The sequence below is a fragment of the Gossypium raimondii genome, chromosome 8 (assembly GCF_025698545.1).
Source record: "Gossypium raimondii isolate GPD5lz chromosome 8, ASM2569854v1, whole genome shotgun sequence".
In the NCBI taxonomy this organism is placed as follows: Eukaryota; Viridiplantae; Streptophyta; class Magnoliopsida; order Malvales; family Malvaceae; genus Gossypium; species Gossypium raimondii.
The window spans coordinates 2,734,644-2,757,640 of NC_068572.1; the positions used below are offsets into that span (position 1 = coordinate 2,734,644).

At 33.3% G+C, this 22,997-nt stretch overlaps 4 protein-coding genes across 5 annotated transcripts; 2 read left to right on the forward strand and 2 right to left on the reverse strand.

The window, feature by feature from the left end:
* Positions 1-2,628: 2,628 nt before the first annotated feature.
* Positions 2,629-7,219, forward strand: LOC105790249 (nuclear transcription factor Y subunit B-9). The gene is made up of 3 exons (XM_052634460.1): positions 2,629-2,982; positions 3,078-3,091; positions 6,252-7,219. Exons 1-3 carry the CDS (start codon positions 2,629-2,631, stop codon positions 6,973-6,975), a joined length of 1,092 nt encoding a protein of 363 aa, XP_052490420.1. The 3' UTR covers positions 6,976-7,219.
* A 957-nt stretch (positions 7,220-8,176) lies between these two features.
* On the reverse strand, positions 8,177-10,772 carry LOC105790250 (nicotinamide/nicotinic acid mononucleotide adenylyltransferase). 2 transcript variants are annotated; one of them, XM_012617750.2, is made up of 9 exons: positions 10,611-10,772; positions 10,411-10,487; positions 10,238-10,278; positions 9,890-9,973; positions 9,662-9,746; positions 9,102-9,181; positions 8,851-8,952; positions 8,584-8,642; positions 8,177-8,471 (listed from the first exon to the last, which is right to left on the reverse strand). In XM_012617750.2, the coding sequence occupies exons 1-9, from the start codon at positions 10,658-10,660 to the stop codon at positions 8,369-8,371; spliced, it is 681 nt and encodes a 226-aa protein (XP_012473204.1). In that variant the 5' UTR covers positions 10,661-10,772; the 3' UTR covers positions 8,177-8,368. The 2 variants fall into 2 exon arrangements, with proteins under 2 accessions (XP_012473204.1, XP_012473203.1); XM_012617749.2 differs by having other exon boundaries at positions 10,238-10,323.
* Positions 10,773-15,441: 4,669 nt separating this feature from the next.
* On the forward strand, positions 15,442-18,475 carry LOC105790256 (ABC transporter G family member 26). Its single transcript, XM_052635100.1, has 10 exons — positions 15,442-15,506; positions 15,576-15,654; positions 15,733-16,022; positions 16,096-16,251; positions 16,330-16,513; positions 16,591-16,869; positions 16,963-17,247; positions 17,346-17,630; positions 17,732-17,839; positions 17,941-18,475. Exons 1-10 carry the CDS (start codon positions 15,442-15,444, stop codon positions 18,208-18,210), a joined length of 2,001 nt encoding a protein of 666 aa, XP_052491060.1. The 3' UTR covers positions 18,211-18,475.
* Positions 18,476-18,512: 37 nt separating this feature from the next.
* On the reverse strand, positions 18,513-21,460 carry LOC105790254 (heat shock cognate protein 80). The gene is given in 4 exon segments (XM_012617752.2): positions 18,513-19,640; positions 19,643-20,524; positions 20,628-20,769; positions 21,214-21,460. Coding segments are annotated over 4 exon segments (2,097 nt in total). The 5' UTR covers positions 21,337-21,460; the 3' UTR covers positions 18,513-18,690.
* Between the last annotated feature and the right edge of the window lie 1,537 nt (positions 21,461-22,997).

A 22,997-nucleotide genomic window follows, 5' to 3' on the forward strand; every position in this document is an offset into this window, starting at 1 on the left:
ACTAAGTAATTTATTGAGGACTAAAGTTGTAATAATCATTAAAAAATAATGTAAGAAATTCTAACCATTATATACAGAAAATTAAATATATGTAATGTTACGTTTAAATGTATCAAAATAAATCTTATTATTAATGAAGTTATATTTTATGCATTATTTTATGAGGGCTTTTTAGGTCTCGATTAATATGAAACGATGGTTAAATTCTTGTCAAGCATTCATTTAGTACGGGTTAAAATCATGTTACGCCCATCCCCTACTCCCTATATAGTCTAAAAGACATGTATTAATTGATATTTTATTAAATTTACTATTTTTTTTAAAAAAAATTGTAAGCATTTTTTATTAAATTACAGTTAAATCTTAACTAGTAAGCATCTATTTTTCTAATCTTAGACCACTGTGAGTTAAAATGTAAAAGAAGTTGTAGATTTTTTAATGTAGATTTTTATGATTTTATAGTTAACATTGCGTAATTTAAGAATGGTTGATTAGATGAACATTCAAAAGGCAGAGTTCGAGTTTTTAGCATGCATAACTCTTCTTTATTAAGACTCCAACTTTTTATTGAAACCTATTTGAAGGCGTAACCAAACTAAGGTTAAATCCTAACTCAGTAAACGGTTTTTTTCTAGTCTTATACCATAATGGGTTAAAAACAAATGAAATTATAGGTTTTAAATGCATTTTCTTTAAATTTTATAGTTATCATTACCTTATACGAGAGTGGTGAGTTAGATTGTCTTGTATTACTTTATATTGCCCAATACGTTAACTGGATACATATCATCACGTTATCCTATCAACCATGGGCGAATTTAAGGGGTCACGCAAGAGCCTTGCCCCCCTCTTAGAAAAAGGAAAAATAACCTTGCGGCCCCTTTATAAAAAAATATAATAAATTTGCACTTTGGCGGTTAGCGCACCTAATTAGTATTTGTTTGTCCTTTGAATGGAATGGATAGGGCACCTAATCAGTGATGTAGTTGATCATGGGAATTGGACGCCTTTATTTCTATTTAGGAGAGGGTCGACTTTGTCCCATTTATTTTTTGTCAATGATCTTATGCTTTACTACGAGGCTGATATGGGTTAAGTGGTGCTTCTTAATGATATTCTTAATAGGTTCTATCACTTTTTGGGTTAAAAAGTGAATAAATGCAAGTCTTAGATTTTTTCCTCTCCTAATATACTGGACGAGTTAGCTGATGCTATTTGTAATCTTGTGGGGTTTGTTCGTGTGATTGATCTTGGTATTTATCTGGGGTTACCATTGATGCATAACAGAGTTATGTCGAGTACTTTTGACTTTGTGGTTGATAAAGTCCGTAATAAACTATCTGGTTGGGATGTGAGGAACCTTTCTTTGGAAGGCAGAATAATGTTGGCCAAGTCGGTGCTCTTAGTTATACCAAATTATTTTATGTGTACGGTTTGTATTCTGGTCTCAGTGTGTAATGAGATTGAGAGGATTGCCTATAATTTTATTCAGGGTACTTGTATCGAATCAAAGAAGCTGACTCTTTTGTCTTGGGGGCTTATTGTCGTCCAATAGATAATAGAGATCTAGGGTTGCAAAGCCTTGCTGATTAGAATCAAAATTTTCTATTAAAGCTAGGTTTCCGGCTGCTTACCAATATGGATGCCTTGTGGGTTAGGTTTTGAGGAATAAGTATAATATACACGGGGTGTTGTTGGTCTCTATTGCTAAGAGTAATTGTTCATTTATTTAGAGATCTTTGATGAGAGTTTGGTCTAATGACATCACTAATGCATATTGGTTTATTGGGGATGGTTGGCTTGTAAACTTTTGAAATGACGTTTGGGTTTGACGGATTGGTCCTCCCTGAGGGTTTTATACAGGATGATACTTTAAAAGTATGTGATTTGATAGACGTAAATGGTTGTTGAGACTGGTCTTGTCTATTCTTGCTATTATCGGTTAATATTGTTACACAAATAACATCTATTGTGCCCCCTTCTAGTGATACATGTCAGGATTGGTTAGCTTGGAAATGGATGGAGAGAGGCATTCTTTCCACAATAGAAATGTTTAGAAATATGTATCAGGGGGACAGTATTGCGCTTGCTAATATTTGGAGGCTGATTTGGAATGCGAAAGCACCTCAGAGGTTTCAAGCTTTTATTTGATTGTTGTGGCAGAATAAGTTGTTAATGAATGGGGAACAAGTGAGGAAACACATGTCCAGTGACGGTCGTTGTCCTAGATGTGATAATGTGTTGGAAATTGGTCTCCATACGATTTAGGAGTGCCCTTTCTCGAGATCGGTGTGGCTTGCAATGGTGTCGATTCATGCTTAAATTACGTTTTTATCATTGCCTCTTAATGAATGGTTATTATAGAACTTGCACGATACACATGGTTGTGGTAGTATGGATGTGGATTGGCAAACTCTATTTTCCATACTATGTTGGTTGCTTTGGAAGAACCACAATCTCTTTGTTTTTTTTCTAATGGTCATAATTGTGTAAATGATATTATGAATAATGGTTTTACTTGGGCAATGAGTTTTGCAACGTCACTCTCAAAGATCCTAGAACCTAATCCTATGGTCTCATTGAGGCATTGGACTCCTCTGGAGAATGATTGAATTAAATTTAATATTGATGGGGCTTTGGCTTCAGGTAACACTACTGCTTCTACGGGGGGTGTTTAGGGACTTTAATGCAAATTGGTTGGGTGGCTATTCAATGAGGATTGGCAAAGAATCTATCTTTAGGATTGAAGCTCGTGCAATGTTGGAAGGTCTGCGCATTGCGTGGGACATGGGGTTCAGGCAGATTGAATTGAAATGCGATAATGCACTTCTGGTCGAGTTGCTTTTAGCTGGATGGCATGCATATAGTAGATTGGTGGAGTTACGCTTAGTGCGCCAACTTCTAAGTAGGAATTGGAAAGTAAGGATTCATCACAGTCTAAGATCTCTAAATGAAATGGCTGATCATATGGAAAAAGGTATTGTAAGTGGCTAGCACTTCTATAGTGGTTTAAGGAGCCATCATCCTCTGTGGTTAATTTATTGTTGGCTGATTGTAACTCTTTCATGCATATTTAGTTTGAGGGTTTGATGTAATTGCTCTGTGCTATCTTTTTTCTACCAAAAAAAAATCCTATTATTAATGAATTTATATTTTATGCATTATTTTATGAGGGTATTTTGTGTCTGTATTAGTATGAAATAATGGTTAAAACTTTTGTCAAGCATCCATTTAGCATGGGTTCAAACCATGTTATCCCATCCCCTAATCCCTCTATGGTCTAAAAAACATGTTCTGATTGATATTCTATTGAATTTATTAATCATTTTTTAAATTGTAAGCATGTTTTATTAAACTAAAGTTAAATCTTAACTTGTAAGCATCACAGTGAGTTAAAAGGTAAACGAAGTTGTAGATTTTTGTAATGCATATTTTTTAGATTTTATAATTAACATTGCATGATTTAAGAATGATTGGTCCGATGAACATTCAAAAGGCAAAGTTCGAGTTTTAGCATGCATAATCCTTCTTTATTAATATTGTGACTTTTTGTTGAAATTTATTTAAAGACGTAACCAAATCAAGGTTAAATCTTAACTCTATAAACGGTTTTTTCTATTCTTATACCATGATGGGTTAAAAAAACAAATGAAATTATAGGTTTTAATTCATTTTCTTTAAATTTTATTGTAATCATTGCCTTATACGGAGAGTGGTGACTTAGATTGTCCTGTATTACTTTATATTGCCCAATACGTTAACTGGATACATATCATCACGTTATCCTATCAACCAGGGGCGAATTTAAGGGGTCGCGTAACGACCTTGCGCCCCCTCCCAGGAAAAGGGAAAATTAACCTTGTGGTCCCCTTATAAATAATAAAAAAAACAAAAATAATATTAACCTTTTAAAAAATAATGAAATTATTAATTGATAAATTAATAAAATTACATTTTCACATTTCAAAAATTTATAATTCAATTCCACCCCTAAAAAATTTCATCAATTCGCTCTTGGAATCAACGTTGTTTGTGGACTCTAAACAGTACTCCATTAATAACGAACTAAATAATTTCTTATAATTATTAAAAAATAATGTAAGAAATCCTAGTAATGATATGTAGAAAATTAAATATAATTAATGTTACTGATACATTATATATAAATCTATACATTATTAATGCATTAAAATAAATCATATTATGGGATTTTAATCCAGTTAATCCTGGTTTGTTGGCTTTAGTCTAGATTATAACAGTTCTTAGTCCGTTTATGTTGTAATAATTTGATTCTATTTTATGATTATTCAGACTTGTATTTATAATTATAATAGTTTTAAAAATCCTATAATTAATGATACTCATTATAAATATATAATTTGTTTTATAAATTTTACAACATACCATTTTAAGCGGGATAATTAAAATTTTTAAAAATAATTAAGAAATTAATAATACCAAAAATAGCACTTTCCAAGGTTATAACTACAGTAAATGAAAATTTGTATCTCATAATTATAAATTATTATTTTATTTAAAAAGAAAAAAGAAAAAGCGTTTTAGAGGGGCCACCACCTGTAAATACCGGTGAGGGGGAAGGGCAGTGTCCAATGAGAGAGTTGGTGTGACCGGCAATAGTAAGTTCCTCGTTTAAAACGCCGGTTCGCCAAATGGACTGTGTTGGCCACTATAAAAATGGTCAAATTCCCATTCCGAGGACACACAAACTAAGCTTTCAACACCCAAATCCTTAAAAATCATGGAACGTGGTGATGAGTTCAGTCGTTTTCCCAAGCTTGCAAAATCAAATTCTGGTAAAGCACCCTTCAACTAGATATATTTTTTATTTTATTTTTATGTTTCATATACATATAATACCCATTTTTTGTTTTTTTTTAATGAAAAATACACAAAGATTTATCCTCAAAATGATTAAGGTTTATTGCATGCATCAACAGTTCATTCCTTTCATTTTTTTTATTGACTTGGTTTTTTTTCCCCCTTTTGCATGTTGTTCATCGCAAATCTCCTTTCTTTCTTATGTATTATATCAAAATTTTCCCCTTTTTTAAGTCCTTTTTTGAAAAAAAATCAAATTTTCACCATTGATTGTTTCTCGACGGGGTTTAAGCTTAAAAGCAATATATTTAGACCACCTTTTTGACTTCATCTTGAATTTCCTCTATGTTCATATAGTAACGCTTGCTTCATTCTTCACTTTTGTCTTTTGTTTGTTTATATATATATATATATATATATATTTGTATATTAATAATGTTGTTGATTGAGTTTGTGTCATAAATTAATTGGATAAAATTATATTTTTATTATTTATTATGTGTTATTTTAAAACACATCTTTGTGTTTTAAATACGTGATTTCCACACATCTATACGTATTTATAAATATTTATTAGGTCCATGTGGTAAAAGTTTGATTTCTTTGGATTTTAGTGTTGTGGATGAAAAAAAATTAATAACTAATATAATAATTAAAACAAATACACTTTTATTTCTTTTTTCTTTAATTAAAATAAATCATTATAAATATTATAAACAAAGAATTTTTAAATATGAATTAATTTAAGAAGTGTTTTGCTTTCAATTGTTTTCTAGTTTAGTCTCTTTAAACACTTTTTTTCAATCAATACTTTTTACATCTTTTAACACGTGTGTTGAACCAATCATTTTAAATAATATTATTTGTATACGGCCAATCAAATTGATTGAATTAAAATTAACAATTTATTTGAATTAAGGTCGTTAAAAAGTCGAAAATTTATTTGCACGGATCTAAAATCAATTCAATTAATAAAGCAGGAAGAAAATATTATTTGTTATTTATTTTCTTTTTCATTTTCATTATTTAGGGAAAAAGAAAAGTCAAAGCCTGTAGAGTGAGAAGGAGAAAAAGGGTTTGACTTTTAAGACTCCCAACAAAGAATCTAAACAGTGATAGGTGGGGCCCTTTTTTAGTACCTCATTGGGCCCCTCTCTAAAAGTGGGACCCATTTAACGCCTGGAATGAGCCACTTACGGTTTTCCACGTGTATATAGAATCCCTCTGACACGGAGGTAGCATTTACTTATGACTTTTTATCTTTTGGATTTTTCTCTCTTTCGTTTGAATGCTTTAAAGGAAGAAGATTTTATTATTATTTTAAGAGTTTTAAATTATTTGTGCGTTAATGGCACTAACCATCCTATAATTTTTACTTATTTTAGGATAATCTTTAAATTTTAAATAATTTTAGGGGTCAAAGTGCAATTTTATATTTTTTTGGCAGGTTTGGGTATCATTCAACATGGTGATTCATCGAACTCCATTAACAACGTTAACAACATCTTCAACGTCACCGACAATGTCAGCAACGCCGGCAACATCTCCAACACCAGCAACACCAATGCCGTCAGCACCATGCCTCCACCGAGCCCGGTGTTGCGCGAACAGGATCAGTACATGCCAATAGCCAACGTGATCCGCATCATGCGCCGCATCCTACCACCCCATGCCAAAATCTCAGACGAAGCCAAAGAAACCATCCAAGAATGCGTTTCGGAGTTCATCAGTTTCATCACCGGGGAAGCCAACGAACGCTGCCAAAGCGAGCAACGCAAGACCGTCACCGCCGAGGACATCCTCTGTGCCATGGGAAAACTAGGCTTCGACGACTACATCGAGCCCCTCACCGTTTACTTGACCCGGTACAGGCAATCCGAGAACGAGAGGACTTCACTGCGCGGGGACACCTTTTTGAAGCGCGGGAATGCCTATGGGCCAATGATGATTCCCCCTCACGGCGTCGAGCCTTTCAATGCGGGGTTTCAGGAAGGGATGACGGATGCCACCTCCGCCGCCGCCCGAGCCATCATGGGTGGATACAACCATGGTGCTCATCCAGGTGGTGCCGCTGGATCATCATCGCAGCAGGCTCCTTTCGATAACAACTTGGATCCATTTGTTGAGTTCAAATGAGAAAATATGGATTAAAAAAGGGAAAAGCAAATTTAATTTGAATAAACAGATAATCATAGTATCAAAGTAGCCGTTGTTTAGGAATATATGGAGAAGGCAAATACACAGATACAGTGTGGGCATCAGTTAGGGTTATAATTTTCATTTTGCTTAATGAACTTGAACATGTATCTGTTCATTGGTATGGTTTAAACAGTTACAGTAATAGGATTGCTTGTGTTTTTTTAATGTATTTGGAGCTGAATTTGAGTAAATTATAAATTTAAAGTTTTTTTTGTTTTGTTATATTTAAAGATGCTGCTATATTAGAAGTCGGATTACATTTTCTCTCATCTAATAAAAAGTAGCAAATTAATCCTTATCGTAGTATACCACATGTAAGTATCTAGTTATTTCATTAGTCACGCCAAATTTTAATAAAAATATCAGTTTCTGTTTGTTCTAATGTATAAGAATTAGTTTATTCATTTTTAAGTAAAAGAGACAAAATACAATTTAACTTTTAATACAAATCCTTATAATACTTTTACCGCTTAATCAAGTTTAACAAGCTCGAGCAGTTTGATTTTTCTTCTTAATTAAGCCATGGTAAATTCGATTGAGCTTTTAAATGTCAAATTTCAAACTATTTAATAAGTAAAATTTGAATATACTAATATTTGAATTGAATAACTCATAAGATTAACGGAATTTTTTTATTTTTAGCTAGTATTGAAAAATCTCAATTTCAACTTCAACTCAACCATGAGAGTCATGTTCATTTTTACTACTTCAGCTCAACCATGAGAATCATGTTCATTTTTACTAGGAAATAGGCTTAATCAAGCTTAATAATCTTAACTAAATTTTACTCGATTATACTCATCTATAAATGAAAACATGTTACTTGGATTACACCCATGGTACTTATCATACCATTAATTCGTTGATTTAACCGACCTGATTAAAAAATTATTCATAATTCAAAAAAGAAAAATTTAAAACCCCAATTCAACTGACTTTTTAGCTGGTTTAATCGATCCATACCATTTCCTGATCTAATCGGTTCAAAGCCACTCTCCGGATTGATACCCCAACCAATTTATGATCCATTCCAATTTAAACAACATTTCCAATATCAATAATGGCATTTCAAGTTATTTTGACTTAACAGCAATGGTGATTAAGTTCACATACATACATAAGAAATTAGAGCTGCTGCTTCTCTATAAATGAAAACATATAACCTATGTGGCTCGGAATTTTTATTTTTAAATATTCGTATCTGAAACATAGGGTTATACAACACTCGCACCCGAATCCGAGTATCATAATATATAACTCCTCCCACTGCAATGAAAGTTTCTTTATTCAAAGGATTGAAAGTTCATTAATCTGATCAGTTAGTCAATCCTCATTTCTCATTTGGTTTCAAGTACAAATTCTGTTTTCTTATATACTCTATCACTTCATCTACAGTCAAATATTTTATAGACAATCCTCTTGAAATGCATTCCCTGAAACAAAAATGAAAAGAAAACAGGGGAATCTCCATCAAAATCAGACTCGAAAATAAAGTTGCATATATCTTCTAGTACTATAATAGACCAAAAACTAATGCTGTTTTACCTCAATCTAGTTGAACTGATTTGGTTCGGGACAAGTTCGTCGACAATTCTAATGTTATCCTGAAAGAAACAAAAGCAAATGTGCCAAAATCAGTGAGATAGGCCTTTTATCCTGAAAGAAACCAGCATATATGACTTTGTGGGACTCTAATGTTCCTTTCCGGAGCCAATTGAAGTTCAAATATCATCAAGGGTAATGACCGGGAATTGAGACCTCAATTTGCTTCTTGTGACAAAGTGGAAAGAATCGAGAAACCCCACTACTAACCTGGTTTTCATTCAAAATTTCATCGTTGTTGATGATTTTTTCCAAATCTTGTCCTTCTCTACGAATGCAAACCACACCGTAATCCTTGCATATACTTCTAACCTGAAATTTGATCAAATTCCAAAGTTAGTGCCTTCATATGATAAGCTAGAGCATGCTCTACGCATTATATTTAGACCAAAAAATATATCCTTAATGTCCCCATCGTCCTTTAACACCAATACCATACGAAGAGACTAATAAGCATATACCTGCTCAGGGATCCAAAACCCGGGAATGCTGAAAGATTGAACTAAATCAGAACCACAAACAAGCATGACTTTAAGGGATTCTGCAAAAAGACCGATATCGTTACTGTATCTCCACTCCTCATTATCAATTCAATAACCTTGTAGGTTGTCTTTTTTATTGGATCTAACATTTCATAGTTCTATTTTATCCCAACCAATACATCTGATCTCGACAAACGAACCAAAGAAGTTACTAAATGGTATCATTAAACATGAGATAAATATATTATATGACCCTTTTGAGCTGACAACAATGTATGAATGACCCATATGCATGTTGATACAGCTTCTAATATTTATTCATTTGGTTGTATATAGTATGTTATTTGAAATTAAAAATTGTTCATTTGTTAAACTTAAAAAATATGATGGTTCACAGAGACAGTTCCGGGAAACAAGAATCTAGTTTTTCCATTTAATCAAGCATCAACCCGTTATTGCAAACTGATTATAATGCATAACTGTATCTATCAAATTATGTGTATTGGTAGGAAAGAAAGTTTAAGTTTTTGCTTGTATACCCTTAGGTATCAGTCCACCCTCAATCAAGAAGCTCTTGACTCGATTAAGAACGGTTAGAGAGCGCTGAAAAGAGCTTTGTTTTGCCTGTAAATGAGAATGGGAAAAAAAAAAGAAAAGCACTTTAAAAGGCAAGTCATACTTTGCAAATGCAACAGATGTTCCTTACGATTCAACTCGGTTTTTCCAACAAATTTGCAAAACAAACACGGGAGAAAGAGAAACAGTACCTCCCAAGGATCAACCATGATAAAATCGGAACTTTTACAGGCTAGATTACACAACTCGATACGATGATCAGCAGCTATAAGGCCCTGCATAATCAATCAAAACTACTCAATTGTAGTATATATAACCACATAACAAGATAAGCACATATAACTAGCTATTGCCATTTTCCTCTAATTTATTCATTTTTGGATTATAATCCAACGCATTAGTGATTGAATTCTAGCAAATTTCACTAACCAAATTATTTCCAATTTTTCTCCAGATGCTAATGAATCAAAACCTAAGCTTATAACAAAAATTGGTAAATTCTACCATTAATAAATAATTCAGTAAAGAAAAAGACTAACCTTTTTCTTGTAAGCATCATTTACAGGTGACATATAGCCTCCTATAACACAAAACCCATTTGAATTCAACGCATCTCTAGCCAGTTCTAAGCATATAAAAATTTTAAAAAAAAATCAAAACCCATAAAAATAAAGAAAAAAGTGAAAGCAAATTATAATTTTAAGAAACTTACCAAACATGCGTAAGTGCATCAAAGTAGGAGGATTGAAGCTTCCAGTAGCTACTAAAACTACATAAATTTTGTCCCCACTTTGATTAAATAGAAAAAGAAGAAGAAGAGAAATTAGTATGATATCAAAAGTAGATGAATTGAAACAATAAAAAAAAGCAATAATTTAAATAAAATAAAATAAATAGAAGAGAGTAATTTACTTGGTTATTGATGGTAGACATAGTTTATCTAAAGGCAATGTGATCTCCATTTTAAGAATTTTTTTGGGGTTTAGGGTTTAGTATTTCAGAAATTTTTTGAATGAATTAAAAAAAAAAAAAACCAGAACAATTTTATAGAATAAAATTCAAAGCTCTTGAAGAAAACGCAGAGACGAAAAAACAGGGGAGAAAAGAGAAAGCCGGTCTTGATAATCACCGTGTCAAAAACGACAGCGTGTGATTAACGTAAATTGACTGCAAACGACGCCGTCTACTAGGCTAGTTTTTTTTTTTTTTTTAATTGCCTATATTGTTATTTTGTATAGCATTTAAATTATTTAATTTAAAAAACCATTAAACTAAAGGGTAAACAACATTTGAATCAACTATTTATCATCTAATTATGAAAAATTACAAAATAGTCACTTATCTATTTGATTTATTCTTTTTTGTCACCAACATCTAAATTATTAACGAAAATATAATTTGACAGTTTTAAAATTAATATAATAACAACTTTAACCCTCAATACTTGTATATTATTAAAATTAGATAATACCAACCAATTTGAGCAATAAGAACCAATTAATTTGATAGTTCAAATTATTATAAAGAAATACTTTTAGAAAAGGTGGCACGTATCAAATTGAAATCCATATGCAATAGTTGTATAAAGTGAAACTCAAATTTAGATACTCACGATAACTTTAACATTTGTCAATAGTATCAAAATATTGTTATTGATTTAATGATAGTATTAAATGCAATCACATATATAATCATATTCGTTGTCGGAGTAACTATAGTCAATCAGATAGCATACAACCATTTATACATGTAAACCAGTGCCAATCACATTCAATTCATGTTAATCAAAAAATTTCAAGTCTTAATCGAGCTTACGAAAGCTCTTTTGTTGACTCGAGTATGAAATGGAATCAAATTGCAAAGTTTTAAAAGTTTAAGGTCGATGTCATGATGTCACCTCCTTCACGTGGTGATGTCGCCAAACGGTTTCTCATGTCGTGACCTCAGGCCACTCAACGTCGCAATATGATTCACTGTCGGCCGGCGTTGCGACGAAGAAGGTTGGTCATCGAGACGTGGGTTCTATTTTTGATAAAATTAAACCATTTGGTACCTATTTCAATGCTTCATTACATATCTATCATTATGTTCAGCAAAACATCATTTTTACTTGATTTCAAACTTACCAAATCACGTTAAACAATTCAAACATTCAATCCAACCAATAAACAAGCATTCAATACATAATCTCCAACTAAACTCGAACAATTCAAATGACATTTTATTTTAACATTTAGCCATTTAAATGCCAACCCTTGTTTATGCCATAACATCTTGAAGCATACCATTCTCTTTTTAGTTAATCAAATACATGCCAAATCACAATTCAACCAAGACAACATGTGCCATTTCATATAAGCATCAACCATTTCCAAACCTTCATTCATGCCATTTCATATATCATTCCTTTGATTATAATTCACCTCACCTATTACCATAAGCACATATATGTACTCAACAACATAAATGATTTAGGTTATTAATTCAATATGATCATTAAAGGTTAAAGCAAACTTATCATAAGTAAGCATATTTACATGCTAAGTTATATCACAAGACACCTTATATACATGTCATAATTTATGACTCAAAATTATCAAAAGCTATCAAATCAGTGATAAGATAGTGTGAGCTTTCCAACGATCCGGCTTGACGCGTTCCGTAAGATGATGATCTAAAAGGGAAATAGGAAACAAACGGGATAAGCATATAAAATGCTTAGTAAGTTCATAAACATTAAATAAAACTTACATTAGCTTTCAATTAAATACAAAAGGCTATCACAAGTTGCATGTTTTAGCTAGCATGGCAAACCAAAACGTTAACAATGTGAGTATTTACTTATATACAATCATATGATATCACAACTAAATAATATGTCAACTCAAGTCATTTACTTAACCAAACTCAAAACTTATTCAATTAAGGATTGTTACAATCATTTATATATATGACAATGTCAACATTTCAATACCATACTTATGTTCAATTTAACAATTGTCCATTTGGACACTAAGTTCATATCATGTAAATTTCACATTAATCATTTTGTCTGAGCAAAGTATATTCATATCAGGTTACCAGTTCAAGATAAACATTTATACGAAACATCTGATTGCTTATCCAAATTAAAAGTATACATGTCAGGTTATTTGTCTGAGCTAAACTTTTAAAATTACATTAAGATACTAGTCCAGGCTAAACATGTGTCACATGTGTCTTCGAGTCCACAACAAATGTTGGATCTCAGTAATATCTGTAACCAATCTTGTACAAGCATTCACAAAACTCTATTGGCATTGGCATGTCAATCATATCCTAACCTTTAATAAGTTCACACAGGCCTTATTTCCTCTTATACCATCATTTTACAATTCAAACCAATTCTCACATTTTTCATCAATTCATAACTAAGCCCACATATAAATCAAATACACAACAACAATATATAAATAATTAGCATATGAACTTACCTAGTCAAAACAACAAACCAATTGAATCCTCAAGGACTATTCGACAATTTTGACTTTTCCCTAATTATCTTCGGTTTGATTCAATTCTTGATCTAAACAATTATTTTAAACAATTCATCAATACCAAACATTTTATATCATTCCATGATATGAATGAATCTATTTAACTCTATTTTTGAATGCCCTTAATTTTTTACATTTTATTCAATTTAGTCCCTAAAACTGAAATAACAATATCTTTCAAATTTGAGTTTTGGTTTCAAAACCGATCTCAATCACATTCATTATAGACCCTCTACTATCTATTATTACAAAATTTTATATCAATTTCATAACTTATTCACTTTAGTCATATGTACAAAAACTAAAATTAATCATTGCAATTTAGTCCTTTTCCATATCTAAGCTTAAAATATATCAATTTAACACCAAAATCTTCAAGAAATCAACAATGGCAACTTTCAAAAACTTTAACAATTTTAAAAATTAGGTGGAAGAAGAAAAAAGTACTTTTCACTTACAAGCCGTTTATACTTTAGTTTATTCCTTAATCACCTAAGTAACTTAATTAAACTTCAATCTCAATTAACCAAAGTTAGTGGAAGATAACATCATTCTCCACTATTTTATTAAGTAAAATGGTTTAATTATCATTTTGAATCTTTTGCTATTTAAAGTTCTATAGTGGTAAGATTTTTACAATTTAGTTCTTGTAAACAATTAATAGAAAAAATTGAAGGACTAAACTCTAATATTTTTTATATAAACTCCGTAAATATTTATAATTAATATTTACGGACTCGATTTGCGAAAATGGAGTTTCGAAACTGTCTTTTTCGGCACCATTAAAAATCGAGATTTATGTTCATTAAAAAGAAAACAGACCATTGAAAATCGGGATTTATTTTCATTAAAATTTAACTATGCTGTGATAAGAAGTTCATCTTGGATTTATGTTGGTTGCAATGGGAATCCTTTGAATTGCCATTGTTGCAAGCTGCATGCACTATCAATTCTATTCATAGAATCTCAGGCCAATATCGGTGCAAGCTAACATAGACCTAAAAGTACTCCAAAAAGATACAGACCATAGCTATAAGGGTCCTCTAAAATGCATCGGCAATTGCTGCATCAATACCAATTGTATCAAACTCGATCTCGTCTTCGGTTCGTCGAGCCACTTCTACCCTAAAGCTGTTGCAGAGATCATCAAAGTCTCCCATTGATGCATAAGCACCAAAATAGTGAACACTCACTGTCTGCAAAGACAAAGGGTAGGGTCCTATAAGATTATTTGGTTTTATGACACAAAGAAACCCATAAATTTGAGAACCTTGAGAACAGGATGTGTAACACTTGACAATTAACTCCAGCAAATGGTATGATATTAGATAATGGGATACTTGGAAAGGAAGGTAAAAGTGGAATGTTATTTTTTATGATATTAATATATTTATTTATTTATAAAAATATATAAAAAATTTAAAATATTCATATATTTATGTTGTATTATACTTTATAAGTATCAGATATCCATCTTTAAATGTAATAGAAGAGGTAACAGTTGAAATCTCATCGAATACCCTACCGAGTACTTTTATTAATAAGGGAATATGTCATACTACCCAAGCTTCAACGACATAATTGAATAAGGAAATATGTAAATTTTTTATATTCTATATTTTCATTCTTTACGATCATGTTTGAAGTTCATGAATATTTTTCTCAACAATGTAGTCGTCAAAATTCAAACATGCATCTCTTAGTATATCTTTATTTTCTACTTTTGACAATTAATCTTGAAGTATAATATAATAAACCAATTCATCTACGAAGTATAATATAATAATCTATCTTTTAAAAAAATTATTTTATGTTTGGATGAAGATAATCCATCCTTGTGATATAGTAGTATAAACAACTGAAAATTGCAGACTTTCCCAATGATAATTGCTGCAACATTTTACTTCCTAATAATAGTAATCTAGATAGAATTAATAGATAGTTTAAATAATAAAAAAATTAAATAAAACCCCAAATCAAATTCATATTCTTGGCATGTTCTTCTGGCTATATATAGTTTGTATTTTTATTTGAAAAATACTTCATTAAAACAAGGGCAGGCAGGCATAGAATGGAAAGCATGTGGTCTACCAGCCAAGGCTCTTCCCCTCAATATATAGGCAAGCATTTGGTCCATCACAGTTGATTCACTTCATTTTTACACCCACTTTATATACACACAACTATTTAGTTAAAGGTTTTCAATTATGGAAAATAGAAAAGAGGGTGAAATTGAGGACATGCCAATGCCATTGTCCCCACCAACAATGGGGTCTATGCAGATTGCAGGAAGCAATGGTTTTGGTCATAACATTGAGTTCATGTCTCAGGCTTACCTCAGAAACCGATACTCTGAGATTGATATTGAGGACTACACCGTGTATGCTGATAAAGACCACCCTCTCCCCATATTTCTCAAGGTAGTTGATTTCTTGGGTTCTTTTGATTTATTTGATATTTATCGGTATTAACTTTTTCTATTGGTTTCGTAAATGAAGTTTGAAGATGTGGAATACAAGGTTCGAAGTAGCCAAGCCGCCTCAATCAACCCGGTGCGAGTGGTGGTGTCAAAGTTTGCCTCGCAACTTAACTTGGAACAAGATAAATACAAGGAGATCCTTAAAGGTGTAACAGGCAGCACTGGCCCTGGTGAAATCCTAGCTTTGATGGGTCCTTCTGGTAGTGGCAAAACAACCTTGTTAAAAATAATAGGTGGAAGGTTGACAGATAATGTGAAAGGGAATATAACATACAATGACATACCTTACAATCCGGCTCTTAAACGAAGGTTAGCTCATTTTTATCGAAGCTTTTCTTTTTTCTGTCATTCAGTCGATTTTGAGTGTTTCATTTTCTTGCAGGATTGGTTTTGTGACACAAGATGATATCTTGCTCCCCCAACTAACAGTGGAAGAAACCTTAGTTTTTTCAGCATTTCTGAGACTTCCGAGTGACATGAGCCTGCAACAAAAGTATGCAAAAGTAGAGATGATTATGAAGGAGCTAGGCCTTGAAAGGTATGAACTATGATCATCACTGAGATAACAAACAGACCTTTTACCTTCTTTTCTAAGTTATCTGTTGCATAACTGTAGATGTCGTCACACGAGAATCGGGGGAGGATTGGTTAAAGGAATATCAGGAGGAGAAAGAAAAAGGACTAGTATTGGCTATGAAATTCTTGTTGATCCTTCATTGTTGTTGCTCGATGAACCAACTTCGGGTCTTGATTCCACCTCAGCCAATAAACTTATTCATATTCTTCAAGGAGTTGCTAAGGTATCCTAATTGACCATAACATGTACAAAATGCACCATTTTCATATAACAAATTAGTAAATGGTTGATGTTCTACAGGCAGGGAGAACTGTAATCACAACAATTCACCAGCCATCAAGCCGAATGTTTCACATGTTTGACAAGCTTCTCCTGATATCGGAAGGATACCCTATTTACTCCGGGAAGGCAAGAGAGTGCATGGAATATTTTTCATCATTGCGATTCATCCCGGAAATAGCAATGAATCCAGCTGAGTTCTTGCTTGATTTAGCAACTGGCCAAGTTAATGACATAACTCTGCCTGAAGATCTAGTGGCATCTCAAGGAACTGCTGATTCAGACAGGGCTGTAATCAAAGTATAAACTCCTTCAAACTAACAATTTAAGTGGGCATTGAATCCCTTTCTATGATCTTCTCCTGAAAACAATTTTTTCTTTACATCATATTAGTATCTTCAACTCAAGTATAAAACTCATTTGGAGCCAAAGGAAAAGGAAGAGAATCATCGAAGTACCAAGGCGCCACAACAACTTCAACTAGCCATTCAAGTTAAGAAAGACTGGACAATAACTTGGTGGGAGCAGTTCATGATAATAATGAAGAGAACCTTTCGAGAAAGACGAAGGGATTACTTCGATAAACTAAGATTACTACAATCATTAGGAGTTGCAGTCTTACTAGGTCTGCTTTGGTGGAAATCCAGTGCTGCAACCGAGGCTCAACTGAGGGATCAAGTAAACATTTCTCAAACTTCATTATACAATTCTTTGAATCCCTATTACATTAATCAGTATGTGTAAAGTGCAGTTTTCCACACTCTTTTTTGTTTTAGGTTGGTCTGCTATTCTACATATGCATTTTTTGGACATCTTCATCAATTTTTGGAGCAGTATATGTTTTTCCTTTCGAAAAGGTATATTTGGTGAAAGAAAGGAAAGCCGACATGTACAGGTTAAGTGTATACTATGTTTGCAGCACTCTGTGTGACATGGTAGCACATGTTTTGTATCCTACATCATTCATGTTGATTGTCTACTTCATGGCTGGCTTTAAGAGAACAGTCGTTTGTTTCTTCCTCACATTGTTTACCATCTTACTGATAGCAATTATAAGCCAAGTAAGTCAAGCAATTTCGGATATAAGACTTATTTTCATTAAAGACTCGAATATCTCTTTCAACTAATGCAATCTTAAAACCTAACAAATGAACAAAATTAGGGAGCAGGAGAGCTATTTGGGGCTGCAGTTTTGAGTATTAAGAGGGCCGGGATGATGGCCTCTTTGGTTTTGATGTTGTTTCTTCTAACAGGAGGTTACTATGTCCAGGTACTTTAAAACTACCATGAAAATCGGTTCCAAGTCTTCATTAGAGAAAACTATGAATGAGTTCACTAAAAAATGTGGAGTGTGTTGTTTTTGTTTTGCAGCATATACCGAAATTTATGAGGTGGATGAAGTACTTATCTTTCATGTACTATGGCTTTAGGCTCCTGGTGAAAGTGCAATACTCTGGAGATCAATTGTACGAATGTCAAAGCAAAGGTGGCTGTCGGACTCTGCAGAATTCACCTTCGTTTGATACGGTTAACCTCGATGGAGGCTTGCAAGAAGTATGGATTTTACTTGCCATGGCGCTAGGCTACCGATTGTGTGCTTACTTTTGCCTGCGCAAAAGAATCAGTGGATGTCATATTTGAGCAGGATTCTACTTTGCTGATGAATATATGTAACAAAAGACAAAGGTCGAGGGGCTTTGATTACTCCTCACCTGTTAACTTTTGAATTCCAAGCATGTGCAGAAGTTCTAAAACAATGTCATTAAATTTTCAAGGTGTCCTGCATATAAAGTAATTTGATTTGAATATTAAAGAAACTTAATTTGATTTAATCAAGTCATTAAATTATATGGAATTTATTTTAGTAACTGTATAAACATGGCAGTAAGAAACTGTATAAACACAATTCCAGTGGATTGGGAACAATCAAAAACAGAAAAATATGGCAGTAAGAAACTGTATAAATATCCCAGAAAAAAACAGCACTTATCATTTAAGAGTACTCGAAAATAACTAACAAAAACATAACAAAAGCACCAAACAAAATGTAAAACAAGCTAACAGATGCTTCAAAAGTAAGATAAATCTACTGATTAGAGTTCTTATAAAAACATGTTAGGCTTAATCAACTTCCTCCATCTTGCTGCCTTCGGCATCAGCATCCTCCAATGGGGGCATATCAGCATCAGCTTCACCTTCACCTGCATCCTCATCAATGCTCAAGCCGAGTTTCAGCATCCTGTGGATTCTGTTGCCAAAGGTGTTAGGGTCATCAAGGCTGAAGCCAGAGGTGAGGAGAGCAGTCTCGAAGAGAAGGAGAACAAGGTCCTTCACAGATTTATCATTCTTCTCTGCATCGGCTCTCTTTCTCAGCTCTTCCATGATGGGGTTCTCCGGGTTGATCTCCATTGTCTTCTTGCTTGACATGTAACCAGCCATGCTGTTATCCCTCAAAGCCTGGGCCTTCATGATTCTCTCCATGTTTGCAGTCCAACCATACTCGCCAGTCACTAAACAGCAAGGTGAGTCAACAACACGATCAGAAACCACAACCTTTTCAACCTTGTCACCCAGCACATCCTTGATGACCTTGCAAAGACCCTCAAACTTTTCCTTCAAAGCTTCCTTCTTCTTCTTCTCATCCTCACTCTCATCAAGTTTAAGACCTTCCTTGGTAGCTGACACAAGCTTTTTGCCCTCAAATTCTTTGAGCTGTCCGACAGCATACTCATCAATAGCATCAACCATGTAAAGGACCTCATAACCCTTCTTCTTCAGCTTCTCAAGGAAGGGAGAGTTCTCAACTGCCTTTTTACTCTCACCAGTGATGTAGTAGATATCATTCTGACCCTCCTTCATTCTGGTCACATAGTCCTTCAAGCTGGTCAGCTCATCACCACTCTTGGTGGAGTGGTAGCGGAGCAATTCGGCAATTTTAGTCCTGTTCTGAGAGTCCTCATGGATACCAAGCTTGAGGTTCTTTGAGAATGCCTCATAAAACTTGTTGTAATCTTCCTTGTTCTCTGCTATTTCAAAGAAGAGCTCAATGCACTTCTTTACCAAGTTCTTCGGATAACCTTCAAGATCTTGTTTTGCTGCAACATTTCTCTTGAGATGTTCAAAGGAAGGTCCTCTGAGTCGACAATACCCTTAACAAAGCTGAGGAATTCAGGAATCAACTCCTCGCAGTTGTCCATGATAAAGACACGTCTCACATACAGCTTAATGTTGTTGGGCTTCTTCCTTGTGTCAAAGAGATCAAAAGGAGCCCTCTTGGGGACAAAGAGGACAGCCTTGAACTCAAGTTGCCCCTCAACTGAGAAGTGCTTGACGGCCAAATGCTCTTCCCAGTCATTTGTAAGGCTCTTGTAGAAAGCAGCATATTCTTCCTTGGTAATCTCCTCAGGCTTCCTCATCCAGATGGGCTTCTGTTTGTTCACCAAAGACCACTCGTGCGACACCTCCTTAATCTTCTTCTTTTTCTTTTCTTCCTTCTCTTTCTCCTCATCAACATCCTCAACTTTCCCTTCTTCGTCCTTCTTATCCTCCTCATCTTCATCATCAGAAATCTCCTTCTCAGTGGTCTTCTCAATCCAAAGGGAAATCGGGTAGCTAATAAATTCAGAATGCTTCTTAATCAAATCCTTCAAACGTCGCTCCTCAAGGTACTCAAGCTGATCCTCTTTCAAAAACAGAGTAATCTTTGTACCCCTACCAAGGTTCTCCCCGGAAGTATCCCTGGTAACAGTGAATGAACCACCAGCTTGGGACTCCCACACATATTGTTCATCATCATTATGCTTTGCGGTTACAATAACCTTCTCAGCAACCAAGTATGCGGAGTAGAAACCAACACCAAATTGACCAATCATACTAACGTCAGCACCAGCAGCCAGTGCTTCCATAAACTCCTTAGTACCAGATCTTGCGATTGTACCAAGATTGTTCACCAAATCTAAACAACAGAAATATATAAATGCATTAGATTCCCATTTTAAACGAAACTCCACAACTAAATGCACAATAGTTGATACTCCAATACTCAAGAAAACACTTACCAGCCTTAGTCATGCCAATACCACTGTCAATGATGGACAGTGTATTGTTAGTCTTGTCTGGAATAATGTGGATGAAGAGCTCAGGTTGAGCATCGAGCTTGCTCTTGTCTGTCAAGCTCTCGAACCTGATCTTATCCAAAGCCTACAGGTAAAAGATTTAACATCATATACTAATCACTAACCACACCAAAAAGGCACTTCAGTTATGTTACACGCATTAGATTCACGAGATCTTTCTTATTTACTCTTTTACATTCAAAGAAACCAAAAAAATGTACTAACATACCGCTTCAATTAAGTTCCAATAAGCATAAATTAACGGCCAACTAAAAATACAAAAGCTAAACCCTAAACCCTAAAAATATTTCACTAACAAAAGCATTATGCAAATCAAAACAAACAACCACTGAACAGAAAATTACGCATTAAACATCATAATAACATATATCCAAATCCAAAATAAACTCCAACATTTCTATTATGAAACAAACAAACAAAAAGAAATCCATCAATATCGAATAAAGAGATCAGATCCATACAATCACGCATAAAAAAAAATCAAAAACTATTATTAAATAGAACTTACATCAGAGGCGTTACTGATAAGCTCACGAAGAAAGATCTCCTTGTTGCTGTAGAAAGTGTTGATAATCAAACTAAGAAGCTGATTGATCTCAGCTTGAAAAGCAAACGTCTCAGTATCCGCCATTGATGATAAACCTCTAACCTCCCGATCCAAAACACACTAAGAAATACCGTAAAATGAGAGAGTATTCAAATTTCGAATAGAGAGAAAGAGCAGAAAATATCAGAGTGAGGCAGTTCTGTGATGCAAGGCTGAAGGGTACCTTATATAGGGGAACTTCATTAGGGTTTCTAGATCCTTCTATTGACGTACTTTTAAAAAAAAATTATTTTTGGGTTTACCTATATGATAGCAGAATAGGGAATGCGGGAGCCACTCATTTATATGCTTAATACTTTTCTTCGCCAATTAGACTTTGCTTTCTTTTTTTTCTTTTTCTTTTTTTTTTGACTTTTTTGTTATATTTATTATAAATATATAAAATATAAGGCAAAAATGTTCGCTTAAAATTAAATTAAATGTTAAAAATAAAAAAATTATATTCAATTACAAAATAGAAAATTAAAAAAATTTATTAATCAAGATGAGATGATGTTTTTTTTTTTTCAAATACATTTTTTAGAAAAATAAATAAAAATTACAAATGGCGGAAAATGCTTTTGGTTAAAATCGTTTTTTGTAAAACGTGTATGATAAGTAACGTTTTAGCTTCCACGTTCGATGAAGCTTCTTATGGAAACTTTGAAAACGACTTTAAAATTTATAGAATTTATTAGAGTTAGTGAGGATGATGGGTCAGGTTGGGTTTGGTTCAAGTCGGATCGGGTCAGGTTGGGCATCAATATAATTTTAGATTCTGTCTAAAAGATAGATTTAAAATTTTGTCTATATTTGACTCGGATGAAAATATTAAAACTTGAGCCCGAATTGATCTGCCCGTATTGAAAATAAATTTAAAATTTTTTAATATTTATGCTTAAATAATACTAAGATATGTGCAAGTTAGTAAGGAAATATCTTTAAAATAGTAGCAAAATTAATAATAAAACAAGAGTTGTACAATATTCAAACAATAACAACAAAATAGTAATAATATAATAACGAAATAGCAGCAAAACAGTGAAAAAGCAACACCAAAACAGTGGAAACAGCACCATGTTTGTTTGTTTCTTTACAAATTGGGATCAGACCAGGCTGGGCATGGGCCAAAAACGGCTTACCCAAGACTTGACCCCTTTAGAAAATGGGTTTCATTTTTTTGCCTAAGCCTATTTTTTGAGCCTATATTTTTACCCAAACCCTCTCACTTTTAGGGCAGGCCTTCGGGCCCGATCGAGTGACCTGGCCCATGATCAAGTCTAATTAGAATAGTTCTTGCACTTTAAATACTAGGTTTTTATTCACCATTTGGCTTTTGAAGTATATTCATTTTTTTATATTTGTACCTAAATTTTTTTGTACCATTTTAGTACTTGAATTATAATTTTGTTACACTTTTTTGGCCCTTGCCGTTAATGGTGTTAAAAGAACAAAAATCGATTAGAACACACTATGTGTTCCTGTTGACCGCTGATGTGGACGTTGATCGAGTTTTATCCAAATAAAAATCATTTAAAATTATAAATTTTTTGAATTTTTTTTATTCCATGTGATGCCTTTGTTTGATGATGTTGGTAGGGAAGTCATTCATCTTTCTTGGGTAATTTGATAAACAATCGCCATGGATTTTGATTCAAAGATCCTGTAAATATGCAACAAATGATTGTTTCAAGAACAAAGAGAGA

Bases quoted from the DNA above. Each gene is read 5' to 3' on its own strand.
- LOC105790249 (XM_052634460.1), top strand. From the start codon at position 2,629: ATGGGGCTTTGGCTTCAGGTAACACTACTGCTTCTACGGGGGGTGTTT.
- LOC105790250 (XM_012617749.2), bottom strand. From the start codon at position 10,660: ATGGAGATCACATTGCCTTTAGATAAACTATGTCTACCATCAATAACC. The intron at 8,953-9,101 runs GTATATGCTTAT...ATCAAATTTCAG, and splicing joins GGTTTTGGATCCCTGAGCAG to GTTAGAAGTATATGCAAGGA. The intron at 8,472-8,583 runs GTAAAACAGCAT...TTTTTGTTTCAG, and splicing joins ATCAGTTCAACTAGATTGAG to GGAATGCATTTCAAGAGGAT.
- LOC105790256 (XM_052635100.1), top strand. From the start codon at position 15,442: ATGGAAAATAGAAAAGAGGGTGAAATTGAGGACATGCCAATGCCATTG. The intron at 15,655-15,732 runs GTAGTTGATTTC...TCGTAAATGAAG, and splicing joins CTCTCCCCATATTTCTCAAG to TTTGAAGATGTGGAATACAA. The intron at 16,870-16,962 runs GTATAAACTCCT...ACATCATATTAG, and splicing joins CAGACAGGGCTGTAATCAAA to TATCTTCAACTCAAGTATAA.